This window comes from Haemaphysalis longicornis, unplaced genomic scaffold (assembly GCF_048455015.1).
Source record: "Haemaphysalis longicornis isolate Haplotype H1 unplaced genomic scaffold, Haemaphysalis longicornis Haplotype H1 scaffold_10, whole genome shotgun sequence".
Classification (NCBI taxonomy): Eukaryota; Metazoa; Arthropoda; class Arachnida; order Ixodida; family Ixodidae; genus Haemaphysalis; species Haemaphysalis longicornis.
The window spans coordinates 41605914-41627592 of record NW_027526204.1 but is presented as its reverse complement, the minus strand read 5'-3'; the positions used below and the strand labels follow the sequence as shown (position 1 = coordinate 41627592).

General features: G+C 51.0%; 2 protein-coding genes across 2 annotated transcripts in view; both read left to right on the top strand.

The window, feature by feature from the left end:
• Positions 1-11442, top strand: part of LOC144159801 (uncharacterized) — a 27864-nt gene extending 16422 nt beyond the window's left edge. Inside the window, exons 3-4 of the mRNA XM_077691484.1 lie at positions 3337-3492; positions 11255-11442. Of these exons, the coding sequence (XP_077547610.1) occupies positions 3337-3492; positions 11255-11442 (344 nt within the window). The remainder of the gene's footprint in view (positions 1-3336; positions 3493-11254) is intronic.
• LOC144158405 (uncharacterized) lies at positions 3197-21679 on the top strand. Its single transcript, XM_077689277.1, has 3 exons — positions 3197-3492; positions 11255-11434; positions 18913-21679. Exon 3 carries the CDS (start codon positions 18924-18926, stop codon positions 21042-21044), a length of 2121 nt encoding a protein of 706 aa, XP_077545403.1. The 5' UTR covers positions 3197-3492; positions 11255-11434; positions 18913-18923; the 3' UTR covers positions 21045-21679.

The following is a 21679-nucleotide window of genomic DNA, read 5'->3' as shown; positions in this document are numbered from 1 at the left end:
GATTTGCGGGTCGGCGGCTGTCTTCTTGTGGGTGTGCTTGGCGAGCGACGTCCTACTGGCGGGTCTTTTCGGCAAAGGTGTACTTGGCGTCATTTCTGTGACGGATATGACGACAGCGAAATCTTGGTGCATCCCGGCGTAAAACACGTTCGCGTTAAAATATAAAACCCGGAAATAAACAACCCGAAGTATAACGTACTCGTTAATACTAAAAATTGCTTCCCCGCAAGAAGACCCTGTGTGCAGGGGTGCACCCTTTACAGGCCGATTGCTTCTTTGTACTTCCGTCACTTCCGTGACGGATATGACGTAAGAGAAATCTTAGTGAGTCCCGGAATACAACAATTTCGTGTTAAAAGTTGGAGAGGAGCTAAAAGTAACGGAAGAGAGACTGGCTGAGTCTATAGGTGACGTAGTTACACTCTGGCATGCACCGACACTGGCAAGGGAGAACAACGCATCGGAAGGAGCGAAAAAGAGTGGCGCTGCTAGCAGAGCGCGCGCGCAGCGAGAGAGAGAGAGAACAACTTTATTTTGTGCCCGGTGGGAAAAGGAAGAGGTTGGAGATCCTCCTCGGTCCTCTTCCCCCTCTTAGGCGGCAGCAGCGCGCTACTGCGTGAAACGGAGCTCAAACCACAACGGCGGTTAACCACCTCTACGGAGTGCATGGCCGCATTTCCTTGGAATGGGCGCATTGAATACGTTGGTGCCAAAGCTGTCAGCGTGTTGCTTCTTTGGATCTTGCAAGCGGAAAGAGTCTATTCGTGTATATCGCGTTGGCAGCGAAGTGTGGTCACGGGATTCGAGCACCCGACCGCAGTCTCCGGGTGCAACGCCAAATTAAGCGGACCCATACTTCGTTGCATCCCAAGGGTTCTCGCGCATCCCGGTTCGGCCGTGCGTTGCCTCAGCGTCCCGCCATATAACGCTAAAGCCTGGTCCGAGCGGCGCACGCTAATTTCAAATCATGGAAGAAAAGAAATATCTCTCCTTCATGACTCAACTGTTCTCTTCCCGTGCACCAAAAGGTCGATAAATACAGATTTATTCATCATCATCATCGCCAAACTGCTGCGCATTGGTGTAAATGACCACCGTGTCCCGTAGTTCACACGCGACACTCCGTTTGCCGGCCGCTTCCTGTTACACCTCCTGTAACACTGCCGCAATCTTCTTGATCAACTGCTAAACCGGGCTTTCTGTTCAGCTTTTGTGGCGTAGCAGTTAGAGACGCGGGTTTTAACTCTTGCGTACTGGATTTGAGCCCCACCTACGGTCTACCTTTTTTATTTCAGGGACCTTTTTATGAAAAAAAAAAAACGCTCCCTTGGATCGTTTGTACGCATTCTTTCCGTAAATGAGGATGGTTTAGTATCTTTTAAGTCGGTTTTGTTGCGAAGAAGAGCCTATGACCACATTTAATTGAAGTTCTGCATATCATTGGAAGTGCCCGGCCTTCGGTGAGTTGGAAACGGAATGTCGCTGTTCACACCACTAACCACTCAATGGTGAACGAAGACGCAAACAGGCAGGGTCACAGTGAGCGTGTCGGCTGCGAAAGAAGCAATTGAAGGAGGCAGAAAGTATTTAGGTGGCTATTAACACTCATGGAACGAAAGGAAACGAAAGGCGCTGTTCTAATGTAGCCGGACGGCGAAGCTACAGGACAAACCTGAACGCAGGAGAATAAAAGAGATTAGTGTGTTATACACGCCGGAGCTATACTGGCCTCTGAGGACCACCTGGGGATCTTTAACGCGTGCCGCTATCTCGACACGTGCGCGGACGTCTTCGCTTTTCGTCTATGCTAAATAATCGGCCGCCCCGCAGGTATATTAAATTTATGACCTTGGGCTCAGCAGCCCCACGCCTTAGGCACTAGGCCAATGAATATCCGATGAAATTCGATTTGATCTTTGTTGGAAAAATATTGTATTGGCCCGAAAGTTACATGGTGTAGGCATCAAGTCACCTAACGATTTTACCATGTTTGCGGAATGAGCGTTGAAGAGGTAGTCTTCTTCATTTTCTGCTGCCTTTTTAAACCTTAATTCCCTCTGCGTCTGCGTGATTCAAAGCCTGGTTAAGGGATTTTCATACCTGGTAAGGTTATGTGTTGGACATCGTAAAATAAGTAATTGTAGTAAAACGTTTCGGCCTTATTTACCGTGCATTCAACCTGCTACGGTGTTTCTTTTAAGCCTGAAACACGCTGGCATCTCTCGTCCTCAAAAACCTTCACAAAGTTTCTTTTAATTACCACTTTTATTAGTAGGAGGTACCACTTCACTACTAGAGGGTTTTCGTATCTTTTCTTAGTATTTACAACGTTGAAGGGGAAAGCCGCATATGTAGTGATGGTTCGGAGGAGTTCATTGTAGGCGCCATTTGCGTTGGCTTTGATTTGAATAGATGGCCAGTGGGCATTTACCACGCGTGCGAAAAGATTCCATACAGTCACTCGACAAGCTCGTGTATTTGAGACGCTTTGCTCCGACAGTTTTCGTCCGATTGCGTTAAAATAGGCCGTAAAATGCGGCCGTGGTCACTAAAACCGTAGCCTACTGTGCCGCCTGAATCTACTGAATTATACACGCTTACTATGAAAACCTCAAAGGCAGTTTGTCCAGACTGAGTAACGCTGGCACACGTTGGTTTGTGCTGTGAAGATTAGTGCAGTGCAGTGCAGTGCAGTGCATACAGACAGACAGACAGACAGACCAAAATTTCTGGTTTTAAGTAGCCCAAGAAAGACTATTGTCTTTAAAACGACCAAATACAGTCTTAACTGCGCGAATAAGCACAAGTTTCACGGCGCAGGAAAGAAACGCTTCAATTTTGTGCAAGAAATGGACGCAATTCTTCGTAATCTAGTTCTGTAATCTGCCATAACGCGTGCGTATTCCTGTGACACCGCAAATCGTGTTCCGTTTAACCCGCGTGGTAACCCTCCCACCAGGTTTTTCCTTGCAATTGATAACATAGCGATTACGGCCGACTAAGCTCAGCATTTCGCTTGATTAGATGTTGTTTGGAGTCTTGTCACTCAGCCTTCGCTAAATCCTCCGCTTCGACGCATGCGCAGTGTCGTCCAAGAGGAAAGCTCGTTTCTCCCGCCCTCCCGCTCGCTCGCTCGGTTGTATCCTCCGAGCCGCAACACGTGGCCGAATCTCAGTTCCAACGGCGATAACGGGAGATATGCCGTAGCGCTTGCGCATAATTCTGTACTTCACCTTAAGCTCTTTATGCGCCTCACTTCAACCAAGCACTCAGTGCAGAGCTAGCTTGGCTTCCGGTTCATCTCAATCGGAGGCACTCTTTGCGGGCGGCTCGCAGGGGCCGCTGTCACTGAGGAGGCATCCACACCGGACGGTAGCGAATCCGTCCCGAGTACCAGCGGCTGCGAGGCCGAGAGCGCGGACAAGCCAGCCAGCGACGCTGCACCGGCCAAGGCCCAAGACAGTGACTGCTCGACTGTGCCACCCAGTAGCGGTAAGTGAACACGCATGTTGCGCAACAACGGCCGGGGGTGGAATCGCGAGTTGCGTCCGTTTCGAAAAATGGCCCTTTCGCGTCCGTCCGAAGCCCTGTTCACATGGTGCGGATTTGCCAGCGAATTCGCTAATGCGGCAATACGATGTATTTCCACTGCTGCCGCAGCTGTGAAAATAGGTCGGTTTGCAGCACGGGCAGCGCCGCAGCTGCTAATCCGCAGGTATACAGTGCGCGTCAGGCTTGTCTAGGGCAAGCGAACGCACGGCTCCGGAGCGTGCTGGCGACATCTGCTGATAGCTGCTGGGTTAGAGATAGCTTGCCATTGCGCGTGCGCCTATCTCGGACAGGGTCGGGCCGGTCGTCATTTCGCATGGGTCACTCATTTGCAGATGCCACCACCCACGAGGGGCGCTGGTCTTCTCCACTGCCAGCCATGAGCGGTGACAGGCGTGATAAACGCGCCGTTTGACACGTTTATCACAGGCAGTTACGTAATCGCCTACAGCAACGAGCGCCAATCTTCTTAATCTCAAATCTCATTGTCTCAAGCATACCAAACGGAAAGCACGCAACAAGAATTCACTGCAGGGCTTTCGGTCGAACCTGTTGTGCGATTACGTAATTCCCTGGGTGATGATGCACCGCGTCAAATTACGCACTGATCTCCGGCGTCACCGCTTACGGCTGGCACGCAGAAAAGAAGCGCCCGTTGCGGGTGGTGGCGTCTGCAAATTTGAGAGGCCCAAGCTGAACGACGACCGGCCAGGGCCAAGTCCGAGATCCACGCACGCGCAATGGCAAGCTATCTCTAACCCAGCCGCTATCAGCAGATGTCGCCAGCATGCTCCGAAGCCGCGCGCTCGCTTGCCCTAGACAAGCCTGACGCGCACTGTACATTCGTACCTTGTACATTCGTACCTTGTAGACAGGGATTGAAACGGACGTGACGGACGTAGTTGCACTTTCGAGTCCTTTTTTTGTTCGTCCCAAGGAAGCAGGGCCTATCTCGGCCGTAGCGCTGCTTCTCAGATGAAGAGTAAACGCGAAAGTGATTTCGGCGCACGTTGAATATTCCCATCCGGAGCCCTCTACGGTGCCCCTCATATTTCAAATGTTGCTTCGGCGTGTTAAACCCCATAATTTGAACTTGCACCGCTGGCCTTGAACCAAGTTTGCTTTGCTTTTCTTGCGTCTCATTCATGTCGTATGCCCTTAGCCAATCAGGGCTCGCTACAAGACACTTTGAAACGGTCTTGGAGCGTACATACAAAACTGAGAATTCCATTCCGGAACACTTCCGGCGCACCTTGGTACTTCCGCGGTAAAGTGGTTCTCTCGGAATCTTTTGAAAATCTACTTCTGGGGCCGAATTCTCTAAAAAACGGGCGTCGCTTTGAAACGACGGGGTATCGCCATTGAAATGTATGAGTTCTGGCGTTGGGGCCGTCGCTTTGAGGTGCTCAGCGTGAAGTATGAGCTGCAAGAAAAGCACTGTGGCAAGGACGCGAAGCGACACCCACTGCCCGCCGTCATTTCACTTGTCGCTTCGCGTCTTTGCCACAGTGCCTTTCTTGCAGCTCATACTTCACGCTGAGCACCTCAAAGCGACGGCCCCAACGCCAGAACTCATACATTTCAATGGCGATACCCCGTCGTTTCAAAGCGACGGCCCGGCGTTTTGGAGAATTGGGCCCCTTGCTGCTAAACAAAGCGGTGAAGTTCACCACTGTCATGGACAGGTTACTAATGAGACCCGTGGCGCGGCTCACCCGTGACGAGGTAAAAGTTGTCGAGAATGACCGCTGTTTCTCAACGAACTGAGCGGTTTCACCGGCAACGAGAGTGGATTTCACGTACGCTCGTCACTATTTTACTGTTTCTATACTCAACTACAACTTACGAACAAGTTTCCTCTGCGCCTCATCAGCGTGGCCGGCTGTTCCTCCGTGCTGCGCAAACAGCGCGTCACTGCGAGCATTTTGAGCACCACGCGAGTCGTTCACGTGATTGTTGGTACAGTCGAACACGGATATATCGAACTCCAAGGGGATCGCGAAATAGTTCGATATATGAAAAATTCGATATAAAAAATATGGGCTATGAGACCTCACCTATGGCGAACGATCACTTTCCGATCGTCGCATTCAAGAATGACAACTAATTCCGCACTCAGGACCCAACAGGACGCTTTATTTCCGTGAAAAAAAAAAAAAAATCGCCTGCTTCTTCGTCCTGGAAATGAAATAAAGACGCTGGTCTGCACAACTAGAAAATTCTGCACAAAATTCTGCACAGGCTGCACAACTAGAAAATTCCAGCAGTACGTTGCGCCTTCGCGCACCACGCACAACAGGCACGCAAAAGAACAGCGCGCACGTACCACAAGAACTTTGAAGGTAACAATTCCAAGCGCTCGCGATGGTCATCTCCGAGAGAAACAGTGATCTCCGAAAGGTGCGGGACAACTCGCCAAACAGCAGCAACAGCAGCAAAATGCAAAAGGAGGAGGAGGCCGCCAGCGCCTTCGTTCCCTCTTCCCTTTCCCGAGACGACATCGGGGGAAGACAGACCCAGAGAGAGAGAAAACAAAACTCTTTTTCGGCAAGCCGGGGAACGTACGCAGCCGAAAAAAAATAAATAATCAAAAAGGACGTGCGCATTCGGGGCATCCCTACCTCGCACTGTCACATTTTCCAAGCGTTCGGGCTTGTGTGCCTAGAGAGATTTAGCATGCCGGGCTCCGTCCGCTAACGCTACGGCGGCCGGTAGCGGGGCCCGACTGGGCAAGCGCAAATTCGTTCCGGTAGGGGGGACTAGTTTTGCGAGCCAGCCTTCGTCATGCCCGTGCATTCCTCTATATCGTCATCAACCTCAATCGGGGGTGCAGCGACCGCCGAAGAGCACCTTCCAGCTCGCGCGGCGTTCGATATAACCAATGTCGGGAAAAATGCGGTTCGATATAGAAGTACGAATTCCTATACTTTTACAAAGAATTTTCAAGGGGATAAGTTATGAGTTCGATATAGACAATAATTCGATATACCCGTGTTCGATATATCCGTGTTCGACTGTATACATAGCCTGTTTGTGACGGCAAACAATCGGCGAGAAAAGCGCACTGTCACGCACTAGCGCAACCTCTTTTCAAAACGCGCACGCATTCGGCTCTGTCGTTTCGGCGGAGTGATAACATGAGCTATGGCTTTTCTTAACGAAACTGGATGATTTGCACGGCAGCAGCGAAGGGCTCTCTCGAATGAATGTTTCATCTCCTCGCTGCTTTCCTCTCGTGGATAGGTAGTGCTAGCGGCACTTTTTTTAGAGGCTTTTAGAATATCGGCACTCTTTTCTCTCATTATGTGTCGCCAGGATTTTCATTGGTCGGTCGGCATCACGGGATATTTGTTTACATATGGACGTAGCCATTTTGATTCTAGGCGCCTCTCCTCTCTTTCTGCAGCGCTGATGCTAGAGCGGACTGTCACACTCTGCCTGTCACAACAGGCGGCGGTTTCGTTGGGAGAGATGGCGACAGTGCAAGCCAGAAACGCCACGAATGCCTTTCTGCCGCCGTTTCAGCTTGGGCTGTCCTGGACTGTACTTAGAAAAAAGGCTTTATGACGGTAAACACGGGAGCGCGTGCCGCTCAGTCCATGCACAGCGGTCTAGCGATGGGGTGGCACACTTTCATAGTTCGTACTTCGACATCCACTCCCTGACAAGGGTTTATCGCGCTTGTTATATGCTGCCGTAGCTGCGTCAGATATCTGAATACGATTTCATAGAAGCCACGTGCGTATGCAGGGTTTTTTTTTATCAAGAGACAAAACACAGCAAACACATTTAATCGTTTTTTTTTTGTCTGACTGCGTGATGAGAAAAGTTAGAGCCGTTCCACTCAATGTGAAAGCTGTCGGAAGTGCAGAGCAGTGATTCGCCATAATGGGCTGTGGCGCCATTGTCCGCTCACTGCTACCACCCATCAGACTCTTCGCTGCACTGTCTCATTCCTCTTCCGATGAATTCAACAAAGGTTTGTCCAACTCAATTCAAATTTCCCGCCTTCGCAGTGCTCGCGCGCCCCCGGTCTGAAACTGCGCCAGCGGGAGTTCTCTTAGTTTTGCGCTTGCTTTTCCTCCCGCACGGGCCGGCGTTGTACTGCCACTTTTTTTTCGCTTACTATCGCAAAAACCAACCCAACGAGTGTTCCTAGCTTAGCGAACGCGGACGCTGCCGGTTAATACATGCATTTTGTTTCGAATGCACCTGCAGTTTTCTTTGCGCTAAACAACGGGGAGATGTATGAGAAGCGCCAGCGGTTCACGAGTTAGGACCGCTTATGACTATAAACTGCTTGGCTTTCGACGCCTCTGTGGGACGCTGCGGCGACGGCCGCTACGACGGAATGCCGTGGGGCTCTACTTGGGTCCAGTGAGCGAGCTACAAGGCGAGCCCCTAATGCGCTCTGCACTAGTGTTTTATCCTCAGGTCGTCCTACTTATGCCGTTACGTAACTACTCCAGCGGGTAGCCACTGCGATTAAGCACTTTCAGGGATTGCATCCGCTACACGCACAACCTGAGAGCGAGCCAGCCTCTCACCAGCGCGCTCGGCATGCATGTACGTACGTACAAGCGACACGCGCTCCCGTGTTTACTGTTAAAGCTTTTTTCTTTACAGTTCGAGAACCGCCGGAGGTGTTGTAGGCTGTCGCAAGCGCGCAGCATCGGTTCGGTTATCTGCCAGTTCAGCAGTTTTACCCGCGGTCATTACCCCCTCCGCGTGTTTGTTTTTGTGGCGCCGCAATGTGATGACAAACTTTTTGTTTTGTACTCTTATTTTCAATCACCGGGCGCTTTCTAGCGACCAGGCCTCTCTGCCGTTTAAAGCTCGGGCTAGTCGGCAGGCTTCCCCACTGCTCCAGGGTTTAAGCGCGTAGAGGGGAATGGCTGGTGTTGCTGCATTGCCACTCATCGTATAAGGTGCAAGTAGGACAGAAATGTCAGTCTTTGAGGTACTGGGTGAGACTGAGGTTACGAAGTAGCCTACCGTGCTACTGCTTCGCCTGGAACACTGCCCCTTTTATTTTAATTCGAATGGTTGCCCTGTGGCCTAACGATACACGAGTTCACAGGTACGCCGTCCCGAATCTGAGCCACTTTCACTTGCCCCCTTTGCGCCGTTAGCGGCTGTTTGCCAGGCAATGCGATAAGAAACAAAAAAATTCGTGGGCGGTGCTCTGCTTTTGGAACAGCCGAGCAGGCGACGACCGCCGCAGCCTGCACATGCGGCAACTCTCGCCGAGTTTACCGGGTCGCTCTGTAATGCGGCGCAAATGAACCAAGCGGTCGGTGCTCGCGTGATAATTATAGTAAAAAACTGGTTGATTCCTCTGTCATAGGAATCGGTAAAACATGAAAGTGAAATGTGCAGCGAAATCTGCAGCTAAGCATGATTTGCGGGTCGGTGGCTGTCATGTGGGTGTTCTTGGCGAGCGACGTCCTTCTGGCGGGTCGTTTCGGCAAATGTGTACCTGCGTTATTTCGATGACGGATATGACATTAGTGAAATCTTCGTATTCAGGCACAAAACACTTTCGTTTTGAAATATAAAACCTGAACGAAAACCCCTAATTATAACGTACTCTGTAGTTCTAAACGTTGCTTCCCCGCAAAAAGACCGTGTGTAGAGGTGCACCCTTTACAGGCCGCCTGCTTCGTTGTACTGGCGTCACTTCCGTGACGGATATGACGTCGGCGAAATATTCGTGTATCCGGGAATAACTTTCGTGTTAAAATTGGGCGGGTGTACAGTCGAAAACTTTGACAGTAAACACGGGAGCGCGTGCCGCCCAATACATGCAGAGCGCTCTGGTGAGAAGATGGCGTGCTCTTGCAGTTTGTGCGGTTGGCGGACGCTTTATCGCGCGGCTGCCTGCTGCATTAGTTACGTCACGGAGGATAACATATTTTATCACCAAATCAGACAGCGAAAAGCAAGTTTTATTCAGGTCGCCCCGTTTCGCGCTTGATAAAACACCCCTCATCGGCACATGTATTCTCTGGAATCATTTCTAAATATTTAACGTAGCTACCTCAGCAGCGCAATCAACCGCTGTCAGGGAGTGGATCCGCCAAATGTACGAACTGCGACAGTTCGCCATGCCATCGCTAGTTCTCTCTGCATGTACTGAGCAACACGCGCTCCCGTGTTTACTGTCATAAAGCTTTTCACTGTACGAGAACAAGTTGACTGCGTGTGGGAAGTCCAAGCGTTGTCTATGAAGTAGTCCATAAAGCAGGTCCGGAGAGCAGCTAGGGTGGACGCTGGTTGCACGAAGGTGCGGTAGTCTCGTTTGATGCAGTCCTGGGCAAGTCCACAGCAGTTACCACGCATTCTATTAATAGAGGAGCTGTTCTAGGGTTCGCACCGACTAGTCTCTGCTGGTCTCGTGTCACGCTCTGTGGAGCAAGTTCATCCGCCACGGAAAACCGGTTTGCAGTATGCAAAAAAATTCATAGGAAAATAAAAAGGTCCCGGGGTCTTCACATTCTGGTATAAGACGGCTTATATTGCCCTGAAAAAGTCTTCCCAGCACTGCATTCGTGTGTAGAGGTGAATCAGACTTTAAGGGGATCGGTGTAAGCTTGGTCTTTGTTAGCTGACTTCTCCAGATTGTTTGTTGCACAGTTAAGCATTGCCATCTACGGAGGGGTATGGTTACAGAACACTGCTGCAAGTGTTGCTTCACGGGGAACTATCGGGAAACAAATCGTATAAAATTAGCCGTTAAGACGACTCTAAGGTCGGGTTCAGGCTGTTGCCACAACTGTTGTATTAAAGAATGACTTCATTCCGCGTCTCAGCCAACCGAACTGCGTGACATGCCGTTTTTTAAGTCCATTGATCACGATATGGTTTTCGCGCTTGTAGTCTGAACATAGCCTTACATTATGCCTACGCACCACTGGCTTGCCAACGTCCTCCTTCATATAAGGGCATTGAATTTTGTCCTTCACGCATGCGCAGAGCTGCTTGAAAGGCCTCTCGCTCTCTGTCGCTCGCTCGGTTGGAGCCTCCGAGCCACCATTCGTGGGCGAACAAGTTACAGCGGCGATAAAGGGACATGCGGAGTAGCGCTTGTGCATTGTGTACTTCACCTTGAGCCCTTCCTTTGCGCGTTTCGTTTCAACCATAGTTTGATACTAATATATATTAGAGGGAAATTTGGCGCCACTGTTTAGGGGAGCCGCGCTTCGGCGAGCGTTCCGTCATGTACCGGGCCCGGCAGGCACGTTCCACTTGTCCTTGGTATGGCTCATAAACAGGTTGAAAACTTCTCTGGCTGCAAAAAAAAAACCAACAATATTACTGCAGAAGATTAATTGAGTTTGTTTTGTTATAAAATTGCAGCTCCAAAAAGATAAATTTGTCAGTGATTATAAGCCTGGATAACCTCTCGGCCTTTCCTTTCGCTTTTCTCCTCCTCCTCCTCAGACACTATGAACAAGAAAAACATGTTACCCTTTTTGATTTTGGCTTCGAGACAAAAACAAAGCCATATGGCTAGCTAAGCCAAGTAGGCGAGGAACGTCGCTAGCGACAACGGCGCCGCCCACGGCGGCCCGCGAATGCAGCGACAGATTTCCCTCTACCATATATTGGTATGAAACTCTATGGTTTCAACCAAGCACTCAGTGCGGCTGGCTTTGCTTCCCGTCCATCTCAAACGGAGGCGCTCTTTGCGGACGGCTCGCAGGGGCCGACACCAGCACTGCGGCTGCACCCGCTGTCTCGGAAGAGGCATCCATACCGGAAGGCAGCGAATCCGCGCCGAGTACCAGCGGCTGCAAGGCCCAGAGCGCGCACAAGCCGCCCAGCGTCGCTGCACCCACGAAGAAGGCCCAAGGGGACAGCTGGTCTGTGCCAACCAGTAGCGGTAAGTGAATAGTCGACTTGAGCAATTAGCATTGTGCCCAGGGGCGGAACTTCGAGTTGTAGCTGTGTTTGCGAAGCCTTTAACTTGTACCACCGCACAGAAATCAATCTTCGCTTAGCTCTATTGGCGTAGCGTGCCGTCGCAGATGACACGTCTGCTCTACAATCCATTCAAGACGTCCTCGAATGCGACACTTTAAAAGGACATGCAATGTACGACGCTGAGCATTCGGCCTTGAAACTCTCCCACTGCACCAAGTTCCTACTTCCGCCGCAAATTGATTCTCTCGGAACCTCTTGCTGCTAAACAAAGTCGTGGACTGGCTTGCCAAAACGCGGAACTGCGCGCGAATGAGTTGTGGCAAACGGAAAGCTGCGACGAGTTAAAAGGTGTTTTCGAGGGTGCCCCTCGCGGTTTCCTCGGCGAATCCGGCGGTTTTGCCGGCTACCCGACGAGGCAGGCCTCCCCCGTCCGCTTGTCGAGATTTCGCCTTATCTAGCAGGCAAAAGTGGCTCATTCGTACGGCGCTAGCCAAGGGCGCGCTCTCAAATGCACGTCGTTTCTACACGCTGCTTTCACCCTGTGGTTGCAACCTGGGCTGTCCAGGACTTTGCAGTTCACGAACCGAGGAAGGTGTCGGCTGTAGCATTGCGCGGATCACCTTTTCTGCCACGTTAGCTCTGTTGTACAGTGGTGAGCTCGTTTAGGGTGTACAGCCGGTAAAAGGCTTGTCTATAACACAGCGTTCGTACTCTCAGCCCTATCCTGCCCCGCCGGAGCGGGATTTGAATAAAACTACTGCGGAATTATGAAGTCTTAGCCCTTCGCTTTTGCCTCCGACATGTTTGGAACGAGTATGTTTCGGCAGTTTTCGTACGTAGCTGGTTGAAGTTGAAATCGCTGTTATAGACAAGCATTTTACCGGCTGTACACGGGAGCGCGTGGGCGCCGGTACTATCAGAGCAGCCTACCGTTGGCTGCGCGAAGCATCAAGCATGCGCTGTGCATGTCGAGCTAGAATTTGCTTTCAGCGCGCGCATCGCGTCATCGGAGCGTCTGCACGTCTTCTGCTACGTTGCGCGTCGCCTGCGCGTCGTCTCTCCACCGTAAATCGAATATTCAAGTTGTAGTACCCGAGCTTACTTCAAGCTCTCAACTGATTTCTGATAAACATTGTGCGCCCGCGTTTCTTCGATTTCAGTGGCAACCACTTTAAAATATATAGCGCTGTTAAAATGAACGTCGCCTATTTACAAAGTTTGCTTGAAGTAAGCGGGCGAGTTGAAATGTGACGACCGATTTCATTGTATGAAGCTAATGAACAAATAATCGCTCACTTGCGAATTCCACTTTCCGGTAATTTACACAGCGGCCGATTGCTCCACCGCTACAAGCAAGATTAACTTAGCAGACGACTTTCAGACGCTCCGATGAAGCAATGCGCGCGCTGAAAGCATAGCCTCGCTCGACGCGTACAGCGCATGCGTGCTGTTTCGCGCATCCCACGGTAGGCTGCTCTGATAGTACCGGCGGCCTCGCGCTCCCGCGTTCACCCTAAGCAAGCTCACCACTGAACAGTCGGGACCACTTTGAATCGCTTGATTGATTGTAAGGTTTAACGCGCCGACGCAACACAGTCGATGAGGCGCGCCGTAGTGGAGGGCTCCGGATTAATTATGACCACCTGGGGATCTTTAACGTGCACTGAAATCTCGTACACACGGGCGTTTTTGCTTTTCGCCTCCATCAGAAAAGCGGCCGCCGCGGCCGGGAATCTACCTCGTGCTCAGCAGCGCAACGTCTTAGCCACTGAGCCACTCCGGCGGGTACCAATTTGAAAGTGATCGCTCCAGTGGCAGAGAGCAGCAGAAGCGTCATGTCAAGGGTTGTATCATGCGAGAGACCACGAGGGGAAGAAGGCAGTGCTATCTTATATCCAACTATCTCAAATCGGCCGCTATGCAGCTTCAAAGGCCCGCTATTCGGTGCTCCCTCAATCACCTTCAAATATATTCTTACTGCATTTTGTTTCCGTCGTAAAACCGCGCGTTTGTTTTTATTGTGCCGGTTCAGCAGTTACGTCCCCACTTGTTACCGGCTCCGGCTCCTGCACCTTCCTTCTTCTTGGGCTGCGAATTGTCACGGTCTGCATGAGGACACTGACGCAGTGTTTGAGAGCAGCGCAATAAAACTGTCGCGTGGTCAAGGACGACGCAGGCTTCTTGAAGGCGTAAAGTTTATTGGAGCGAACTTGTACTCGGGAGTACAAGTTCGCTCCAGGGTAAAGCGGAGATGTGCGAGCGCGTACCTCCGCTCTGATATATAGCGCGCCGTACGTTTGACGTGTGATGTGTGATATCAGCAGGGGGCATGGCTATGCAGCCACTAATCTCCAGAAACGCGCGTTCGGAGGGCTGAAGTACTCAGCTTTGATTGATTGATCAATTCGATTGATTGTAGGGTTTAACGCGCCGACGCAACGCAGGCGATGAGGCGCGCCGTAGTGGAGGGCTCCGTATTATGACCACCTGGGGATCTTTAACGTGCGCCGAAATCTCGTACACACGGGCGTTTTTGCTTTTCGCCTCCATCAGAAAAGCGGCCGCCGCGGCCGGGAATCGAACTCGCGACCTCGTACTCAGCAGCGCAACGCCTTAGCCACTGAGCCACCGCGGCGGGTTGAAGTACTCAGCCCATAGTTCGGCGGGTAACTACATTTTCTCGTGTACTAGATTTCGGCGTACTTTAAAGATCACCAGGTGCTCAAAATTAATCCGGAGTCCTCCACTACGGCGCGCCCCCATCGCCTGCGTTGCGTCGGCGCGTTAAACCCTGCATTTTCTCAAATCTAACGCTGGATGTCAGGTATGGTAGTGTCCCGTTTAGACGTTACATGGTTCCGCCTTTCAGACTCGGAAAGTTTAGTGCCAAATTAAAGTTATTTCCGCCCGTTTAGTTGGAAATTCGTTGTGATTACCCACTAGAGCTAATGCCGTATTGAGGACGGGTACTCCACAAAAATCGGTTGTCTGTCCCTTTAATGCCCGTCGCAGGATTCTCCTCATCACGCCTCGCGACTGGCGTGGCACTGCACCAGGTTATCGAAACTGAGTATCGATCTGCAATTTCCGCAGTCGGAGTCCCCGTAACGAACGACCGCACTCGAACGCCTGTATAGCACACAACGCGCCAGCGCCCCTCGTTGCTCGCGTGCGAAAATGGGTAATCCCGCGCCAACTGCGCTGGCGGGTGAATTCCTCGCGGCGTCGTTGAGTTGTTCCAGACTCTGATACGACCAAAAAAGAACTACAGCAGTTTCACTCAAGGCGGAAGCTGCCAAGTTCGGAGCAGTGATTCGCCAGAGGGGCCTCTGTTGACTAGTTTCAGTATCAACCGGGCGTTGATACCCAAAATGCCCGAGAGGGTGCCGCAGCCCCTGAAAAGTCCTATAAACACTGGGTATACACTGGATTCATTAATTCTGGGTAATTAATGCGTTCAATGCTGTCGTTATTTTATATTCCTGTGTACTAATTTGCGGCCTGTGTGCCACTGGCGCAGCGCAGCAATCACCGCCAACACTTCGCATATGAGTAACGTGTGCCTCTGTAGCGCAATGGGATAGAGATCAGCTTCGTAACGCGAGGGACCCAGGTTTCATGCGGATCGGGGGAAGCCGTGATCTTTTCTAAGCCTCTGTTTGGACGCGTGACGCCGCGACTACGGCGGCTACGTACCGTGACCCCGGACGAGCAACGACTGCGAACCAGGGCCCTAAAGAGAAAACTGGTTGGTTCCTCTGTCCTAGGAATCGGTAAAACACGACAGTGAAATGTGCAGCGAAATCTGCAGCTGAGCATGATTTGCGGGTCGGCGGCTGTCTTGTGGGTGTGCTTGGCGAGCGACGTCCTGCTGGTGGGTCGCTTCGGCAATGGAGTACCGGGGTCATTTCCCTAGCGGATATGACATCTGTGAAGTCTTGTGTTTTCGCGGTATAAAGCACTTTCGTGTTGGAACATAAAACACGAAAACGAACGACCCTAATGTACTCTTTAGTACTGAAGGCGTCTTCTCCGCAAGAAGACCCTGTGTGCAGAGGTGCACCCTTTACAGGCGGCCTGCTTCGTTGTACTGGCGTCACTTCCGTGACGGACATGACGTCAGCGAGATATTCGTGTATCCGGGAATAAAACACTGTCGTGTTAAAATAACTTTTATTTACATAATGGATTAGATGAGTGTTCTTTTAATTTCTCCAAGAGAAATAAGGCTGGTGGAAAAATAAGCAGCGTGGGAATGCTCGCGCATTATACTCGGGTGCTAGTTATGGATGGCAATACCTCATGGAGGGTGTCACTCCGTCGCAGCGACGCATTTGTGACGTCAACGCGCGTTTTCGAAAGATTGCGCCTCACGTATGCTTTTCTCGGCTGGCTTGTTTGTCGCCACTGCCGTTATAAGCAGATTACGCCAGAAATGTCGCTGAAACGGCTCGTGTCACGTGCAAAACACTAGCAGGAACGCACTTCTTGCGTCGCGCGGAAGAACAGCCGGCTGCGGTCGTGAGACGGAGGGGCAACTTTTCTAAGGCCGCGTGGCCTGAGGCGCGCGTGGAAAAACAATTAACGAAGCAGTGCAGGGAGATGTCGGCTGGGCGTAGTTTGAAGTTCGAGAAGCGCAGAGTAAAATGTTTTCAGAGGTGGCTGAGAACAATGGATCAACGTAGGTGGGCAGCTAAGGTGTTGAGGTACCTCTGCTTGAAAAACGTGGACACGCAGTGGTTAAGGAAAAGTAGAAGGCTGACGATGAAATACGGAAAGAACAGTGGAGAATCCAAAACAGCCAAGGTAACAAAGAGGCAAGGCAGATTGAAACGAATAAATGGAGGGAAAAAATGGAAGCTAAAACGTCGTTAGAGATGTACAGGGCTGAGAAAATGAACATCAGGAAGGAAAATTTCTACGATAATTCCCAGGGCAGTGCTTTGCTTTTTGAGGCTAGAGCAGGTTGCCTGCGAACTAGGAGCTTTGTAGGGAAGTATTCATGAAATGATGTGGTATGCGTGGTCTTCGGGAAAGAAACAAACGACGCGGCACATAGTGTTAGAATGTGAGGGTATCCATCGAAATCTACATGAGGAAAATATTCGGCTTCCAGAAGCCCTAGGATTTAAGGGTAGCACAGAGGAAGTTAACTTCAAGGCTGTCGAGGGGACGAAAAGATTAGAATGCTGGTGGACGAAAAGCAAAGAGGGGAATATTGCCTAGGACAGTTACCACCTGTAACAGGAAAAAAAAAATTTGCCATAAGTTTTTTGTGCCTGCCCTAAGCAGCGCTAGTATTAAACCAAGAGTATAAAACATGTACTATATTAGTCCTTTTTGGTAACCCGCCGCGGTGGCTCAGTGGCTAAGGCGTTGCGCTGCTGAGCACGAGGTCGTGGGTTCGATTCCCGGCCGCAGCGGCCGCTTTTCTGATGGAGGCGAAAAGCAAAAACGCCCGTGTGTACGAGATTTCGGCGCACGATAAAGATCCCCAGGTGGTCAAAATTAATCCGGAGCCCTCCACTACGGCGCGCCTCATCGCCTGCGTTGCGTCGGCGCGTTAAACCCTACAATCAATCAATCAATCAGTCCTTTTTGGTAAGATGACAAGTCATCATCCCGCTCCAAATGGGGAAGCGAATAGCAATCATCACTCATCATCTCTCATTTTTAAGTTGAACCCGAGTAGCGCAGACAATCCTCCGAATTTTTTTTTGTTCGGTGAACTTGATGTGCCCTGTTTGATTTCTGATTGTGTTTCTGGCGTCACTTTACTCAAAAGCTCTTTTAAACGTGTTTTTTAAATTTTCAGATTTTTTTTCGCACTGCGTTCTCTTGTGCTTTAGACAAAGCCTGTCAAAAACCGTACGTAACTAAGACTGACTTGTCCTCCACCGCATTAGCCAGACTCTCGCTGAGTGTTGTCACAAGTAGTCTTGGGCAGTAACTAGTTACTAGTAACGCGGTACCGGTAACTATTTACTTTTAAGTTAGAGGAACTTGTAACTAACACTGTTACTTTTTTATAGAGTAACTGTAATAGTAAATACAGTTGATTGATTGTGGGGGTTTAACGCGCCGACGCAACGCTGGCGATGAGGCGCGCCGTAGTGGAGGGCTCCGGATTAATTTCCACCACCTGGGGATCTTTAACGTGCGCCGAAATCTCGTACACACGGGCGTTTTTGCTTTTCGCCTCCATCAGAAAAGCGGCCGCCGCGGCCGGGAATCGAACCCGTGACCTCGTGCTCAGCAGCGCAACGCCTTAGCCACTGAGCCACCGCGGCGGGTTTAGAAAATACAGTTACTTATACAAAACTATCCATTAGGTACACATATTAAAGGCCGCCGTACAGATTGCGCTTTCTTCTTTTTCGTACTTCTCTCTCTCCACTTTTCGCTTTCCCGTAACACGGCTGCTTTCGCAGTCTAGGAGGGAAGGTAGCTGCGAGAACTGAATACCTTTCCTGCAGAAGACCGTGGTCGGAGGTCGGTCTTACAGGGGATGCCAAACTATTCCTTTGTCTTGAGTGAGCAAAAACGAGGGAAAAAAAAAAAACCTGGAATGTAGACCTTTGAAAAGACAGAAGTTGTCGGTGCAAACTTTGAGAAAGAAGTCGTGCGAAGTTAGAGTGAGTTTTGCAAAAAATATTCCTCGACACCAAGGGTGCATACGCAAGAGGTGGATGCAAGAAAATGAGGCGTGCAGAACGATTGTTAGTGTTAGGCTGGCTCGAGTGCGCCCCTTTTACGTTCCCTTCGTCCGGGGTTTTACCACGTGCACTTTTGACTTTTTGACCTTCGTATGTTAATACTAAATAAACTCGGTCATCTGTTTTGCGATCTATTACTTAGTGGATCCCTAGAGAAGGCAAGTGTGGTAGGGGGCGGCAGAAAGTTAGATGGGCAGTTGGTCGCAGTTAGCACAGATTGGTCGCAGTTAGCACGGGACGGGGATAATTGGAGATTAACGGGACAGGCCTTTGCCCTGCAGTGGGCGTAGATAGGCTGGTGATGACTGAGTTTTATACAGCAACGGAAAAGTAACTACGTTACTTTCCACAGTAACTGTAAAAGTTACTTTTGTTGAAAATTTTGTAACTCTATCAGTTACTTTTTTGGCTTTGGTAACTGTAACTGTAGCCCTTCCTTTTTGCTGGTAACGTGCCCATTACTGGTCACAAGCTTCGCGCATGCGCGCATCCTGCATGTATGCGGTTACATAGTTTTGTTACATCGATGACTTCGTAAAATCTAGAATGCAATGTTTCCAGTCACAGGCGGCTCAATTCAGACTTGTTCGTTAATTCGGCAGGTTCGTAAGGTTTCATAAAATCGGTGGTTCAGCTGTGCGTACAGTCTGAATTGGCTATTTCGATCTCGCTTAATTAGTACCCGCAAACGACGTTCAAATAACGCTGCTGTTGTGTGCAGGAGACGGACGCATGGACGACGGCAGGCGAAGCGTCAGCCCCCCGTTGGACGGCAGGGCACCGAAAGAGGACCTATTGGACGACGAAAGTGGACCTATGGAAAGTGGCACCGAAAGTGGCACCACGAAAGTGGCACCGAAAGAGGAGGACCTATGGAAGGCGTGTACCGGCGAAGGTGGCCAGCGTTGCTGGCTCTGGGACTCTGTCAACAAGGTGAACACGATCCTGCGGCCCGAGTATCTCAAGCTGAAGGTCAACGATTCCGGCACCGGCTTGTCCCTCTCCGCTCATGGCCCAGAGTGTCGTGCCCAATACACGGGGAACGTCGGGGGAATCCTGGCGGACGCGCTCCTGCAAAAACATTGCTGCATACACGATCTTTTTTGCACGCTCCCCGCATTGGCCACATGGGACTTGCGTGGAGTTCGCGACCTGGTTGTGTTCGAAATCCCGGCCCTCCAGCTCGCCAAGGCTCTCGAAACGGGGAAATGTCTCCAGAGCGTCGGATTATTCATGGTGACCGGTCTCCCCTGCATGGACAAGCTGGCCCAAGCGTTAAGGGCGCATGCTAATTTGAAGAAGATCGAGATCAATTACAGCGAATTCCCTCCCGAACACTTCAAGGTGCTGTTAGAAGGGATCGCCGGGATGCCGCAGCTCGAGTGTTTGAAGCTACAATGGACGGAGGCGATGGACGGTAACTCTGAGGTTTTCCAGGGCTTTCTGCGCAACTGCCGTCGTCTCAAGAAGCTAGAATTAGTCCACTTTGAGCTCAAAGACCTGAATGCGGTTTCCGAAGTTCTTCCCGAGTGCGCGCCTTTGGAAGAACTGGTCGTGGACTATCCTCAGGAACTCCTCCCTGGGGAGGTCTCGTCGTACAAACTGACCGGTCGTCGAAACCCCGAAAAGATGTGCACCGTACCCTTGATTAAGCTGCCGCCGAACCTAACTGCGCTGGACCTTAGCATCGAGTTGGGTGACGAGTGCATTTCGGAAATTGCCGAGCACCTGATTTCCCGCAATTCGCTGCGAGATGTTTCCATCCTGGCCGTGAAAGTCGGGGACGAGGAGGCGCTGGCTCTGGCCGCTGCTGTTGAACGTAGCAAATGCCTGCGCAATTTGATGTTCTGCGCACAAGTGAGGAGCAAAGTGTTTCTCGCGTTCGCCGACGCCGTGGAAGCAAACGATAATGTGAAATTAAGCTTTGGAAGCAGCGAATCGGTATATCTTCGCCAGTGGTTGGTCCGTGACCGCGACCTGAGCGTCTTCAGCCGTTTCCTGTTCCCGTGGAGACCGAATGTTTACGATGTACTCACGGCCCTGTTGCAATCCGGACAATTCCTGCCCTTCGTGAATTTGGCCACGGGCAGGGACGTGTCGCTATCTGCCCTTCAACGCCTGTTCGACGCCATCGTCGCGAACGGCAGGGTCGAGCAGCTCAGCCTCGAGTGCAAACCGACGCACGACATTAAGAAGTACGCCGGCGAGCTGATCTTTTTGCTCCAACACCCAAGCTCCATCAGACGTTTCTACATGGCCAAGCCCGTTCTTCCCGAGCAGGTTTGCGTGGACGTACTCGAGGCACTGGAGAACAACAAGTGCCTGACTCGGTTCCAGTGCGGCGCGCTAGCGGCCACAGACCGTGTCGTGGCGGCGCTCATCAAGGCCTTGAGGCGAAATACGGCGTTAGTAGAGATGAAATTTGCGTTCGCCGAACACGTCGAGAATCACCACTGGAAAAAGGTTGTGGACGGTTTGAGAAACATGCTGAACCTGCGGCGGGTGGAGATATTTATGCCGCATCGTGGAGGCTACCGTACGATTCCCTTTCTTCCCGACTGTAGCGCGAGCATCAGTGACATCGCCCTGGCTGCTCACCACGTCATGGGTCGCACTTCGAGCTGGGAAGGCGCCGACATGTTCGAGAAGTTGGCCTGGACGGGCCCTCTGCGTGACATGCTGTCTCAATTGCCCTCCGGAAGCGAGGCGCTTACCAAGAAGCTCGTGGAATTTGGTTTGGAAACCGCGGCGAAGCGGCGGAGAAACCGACCATCCCGTGCTGCGGGCGTCATTGATCCTGTTCACACGCCATCTCGGGAGGCGGCTGCAGGCGGCAGGGACGCTCTTTTGTAATCCGTCCAATGTTTTTTTTTTTTTTTTTCTGTGGTTGTTCCCTCCATGTGCAAGAGGGATTGTCCAAACTTGCCGCAAGGGCAAGCAAGTGCGGGCTGCGCTGATCAAAGGCAGCGGCTGTTTCCTATCTAGTGCCTTCGCCTGTCTCCTGCGATGCCCTTTGGCACCGCTGTGTGCAATACGAGGTTCTAGTGGCGTGGTTTACGGGCTTAAATCCGCCACGTTCAAACTGGCGGAGAGAAGCAACGGCCGTTGTCCCAGAAGGCTTTCTCCTAATGCCGCTGTCATTTTTGGTTTGTAGCGACATTTCGGTGCTTAGAAACGATCATGTTTTGTCGGCGTTTCTTTTTCTTGATTTAAATTAGTTCCTATGTCGCCCAGTGCTTTGCTCGTATTTGTTCTGTGAACTTGCTGTCACTGATGCTAAGCGCGGAATTTTATTGCCAACTTGTGGCAGCGGGTTTTAGGGCACAATGGCATTGATGTAAGCGTTCTTGTACAGCTTTTTCCATTCCAGCGAACGCAAAACGTTTTGTAATATATATTCTGAGTTGTATTTGTTTGCACGAGCTTCAGATTTTGAATAGTAACGAATTTAGACACTTTGTGAATAAAGAGACGTATTTTTCCTTGTG

Coding starts and splice junctions, on each gene's coding strand:
- LOC144158405 (XM_077689277.1), top strand. CDS start 18,924: ATGGACGACGGCAGGCGAAGCGTCAGCCCCCCGTTGGACGGCAGGGCA.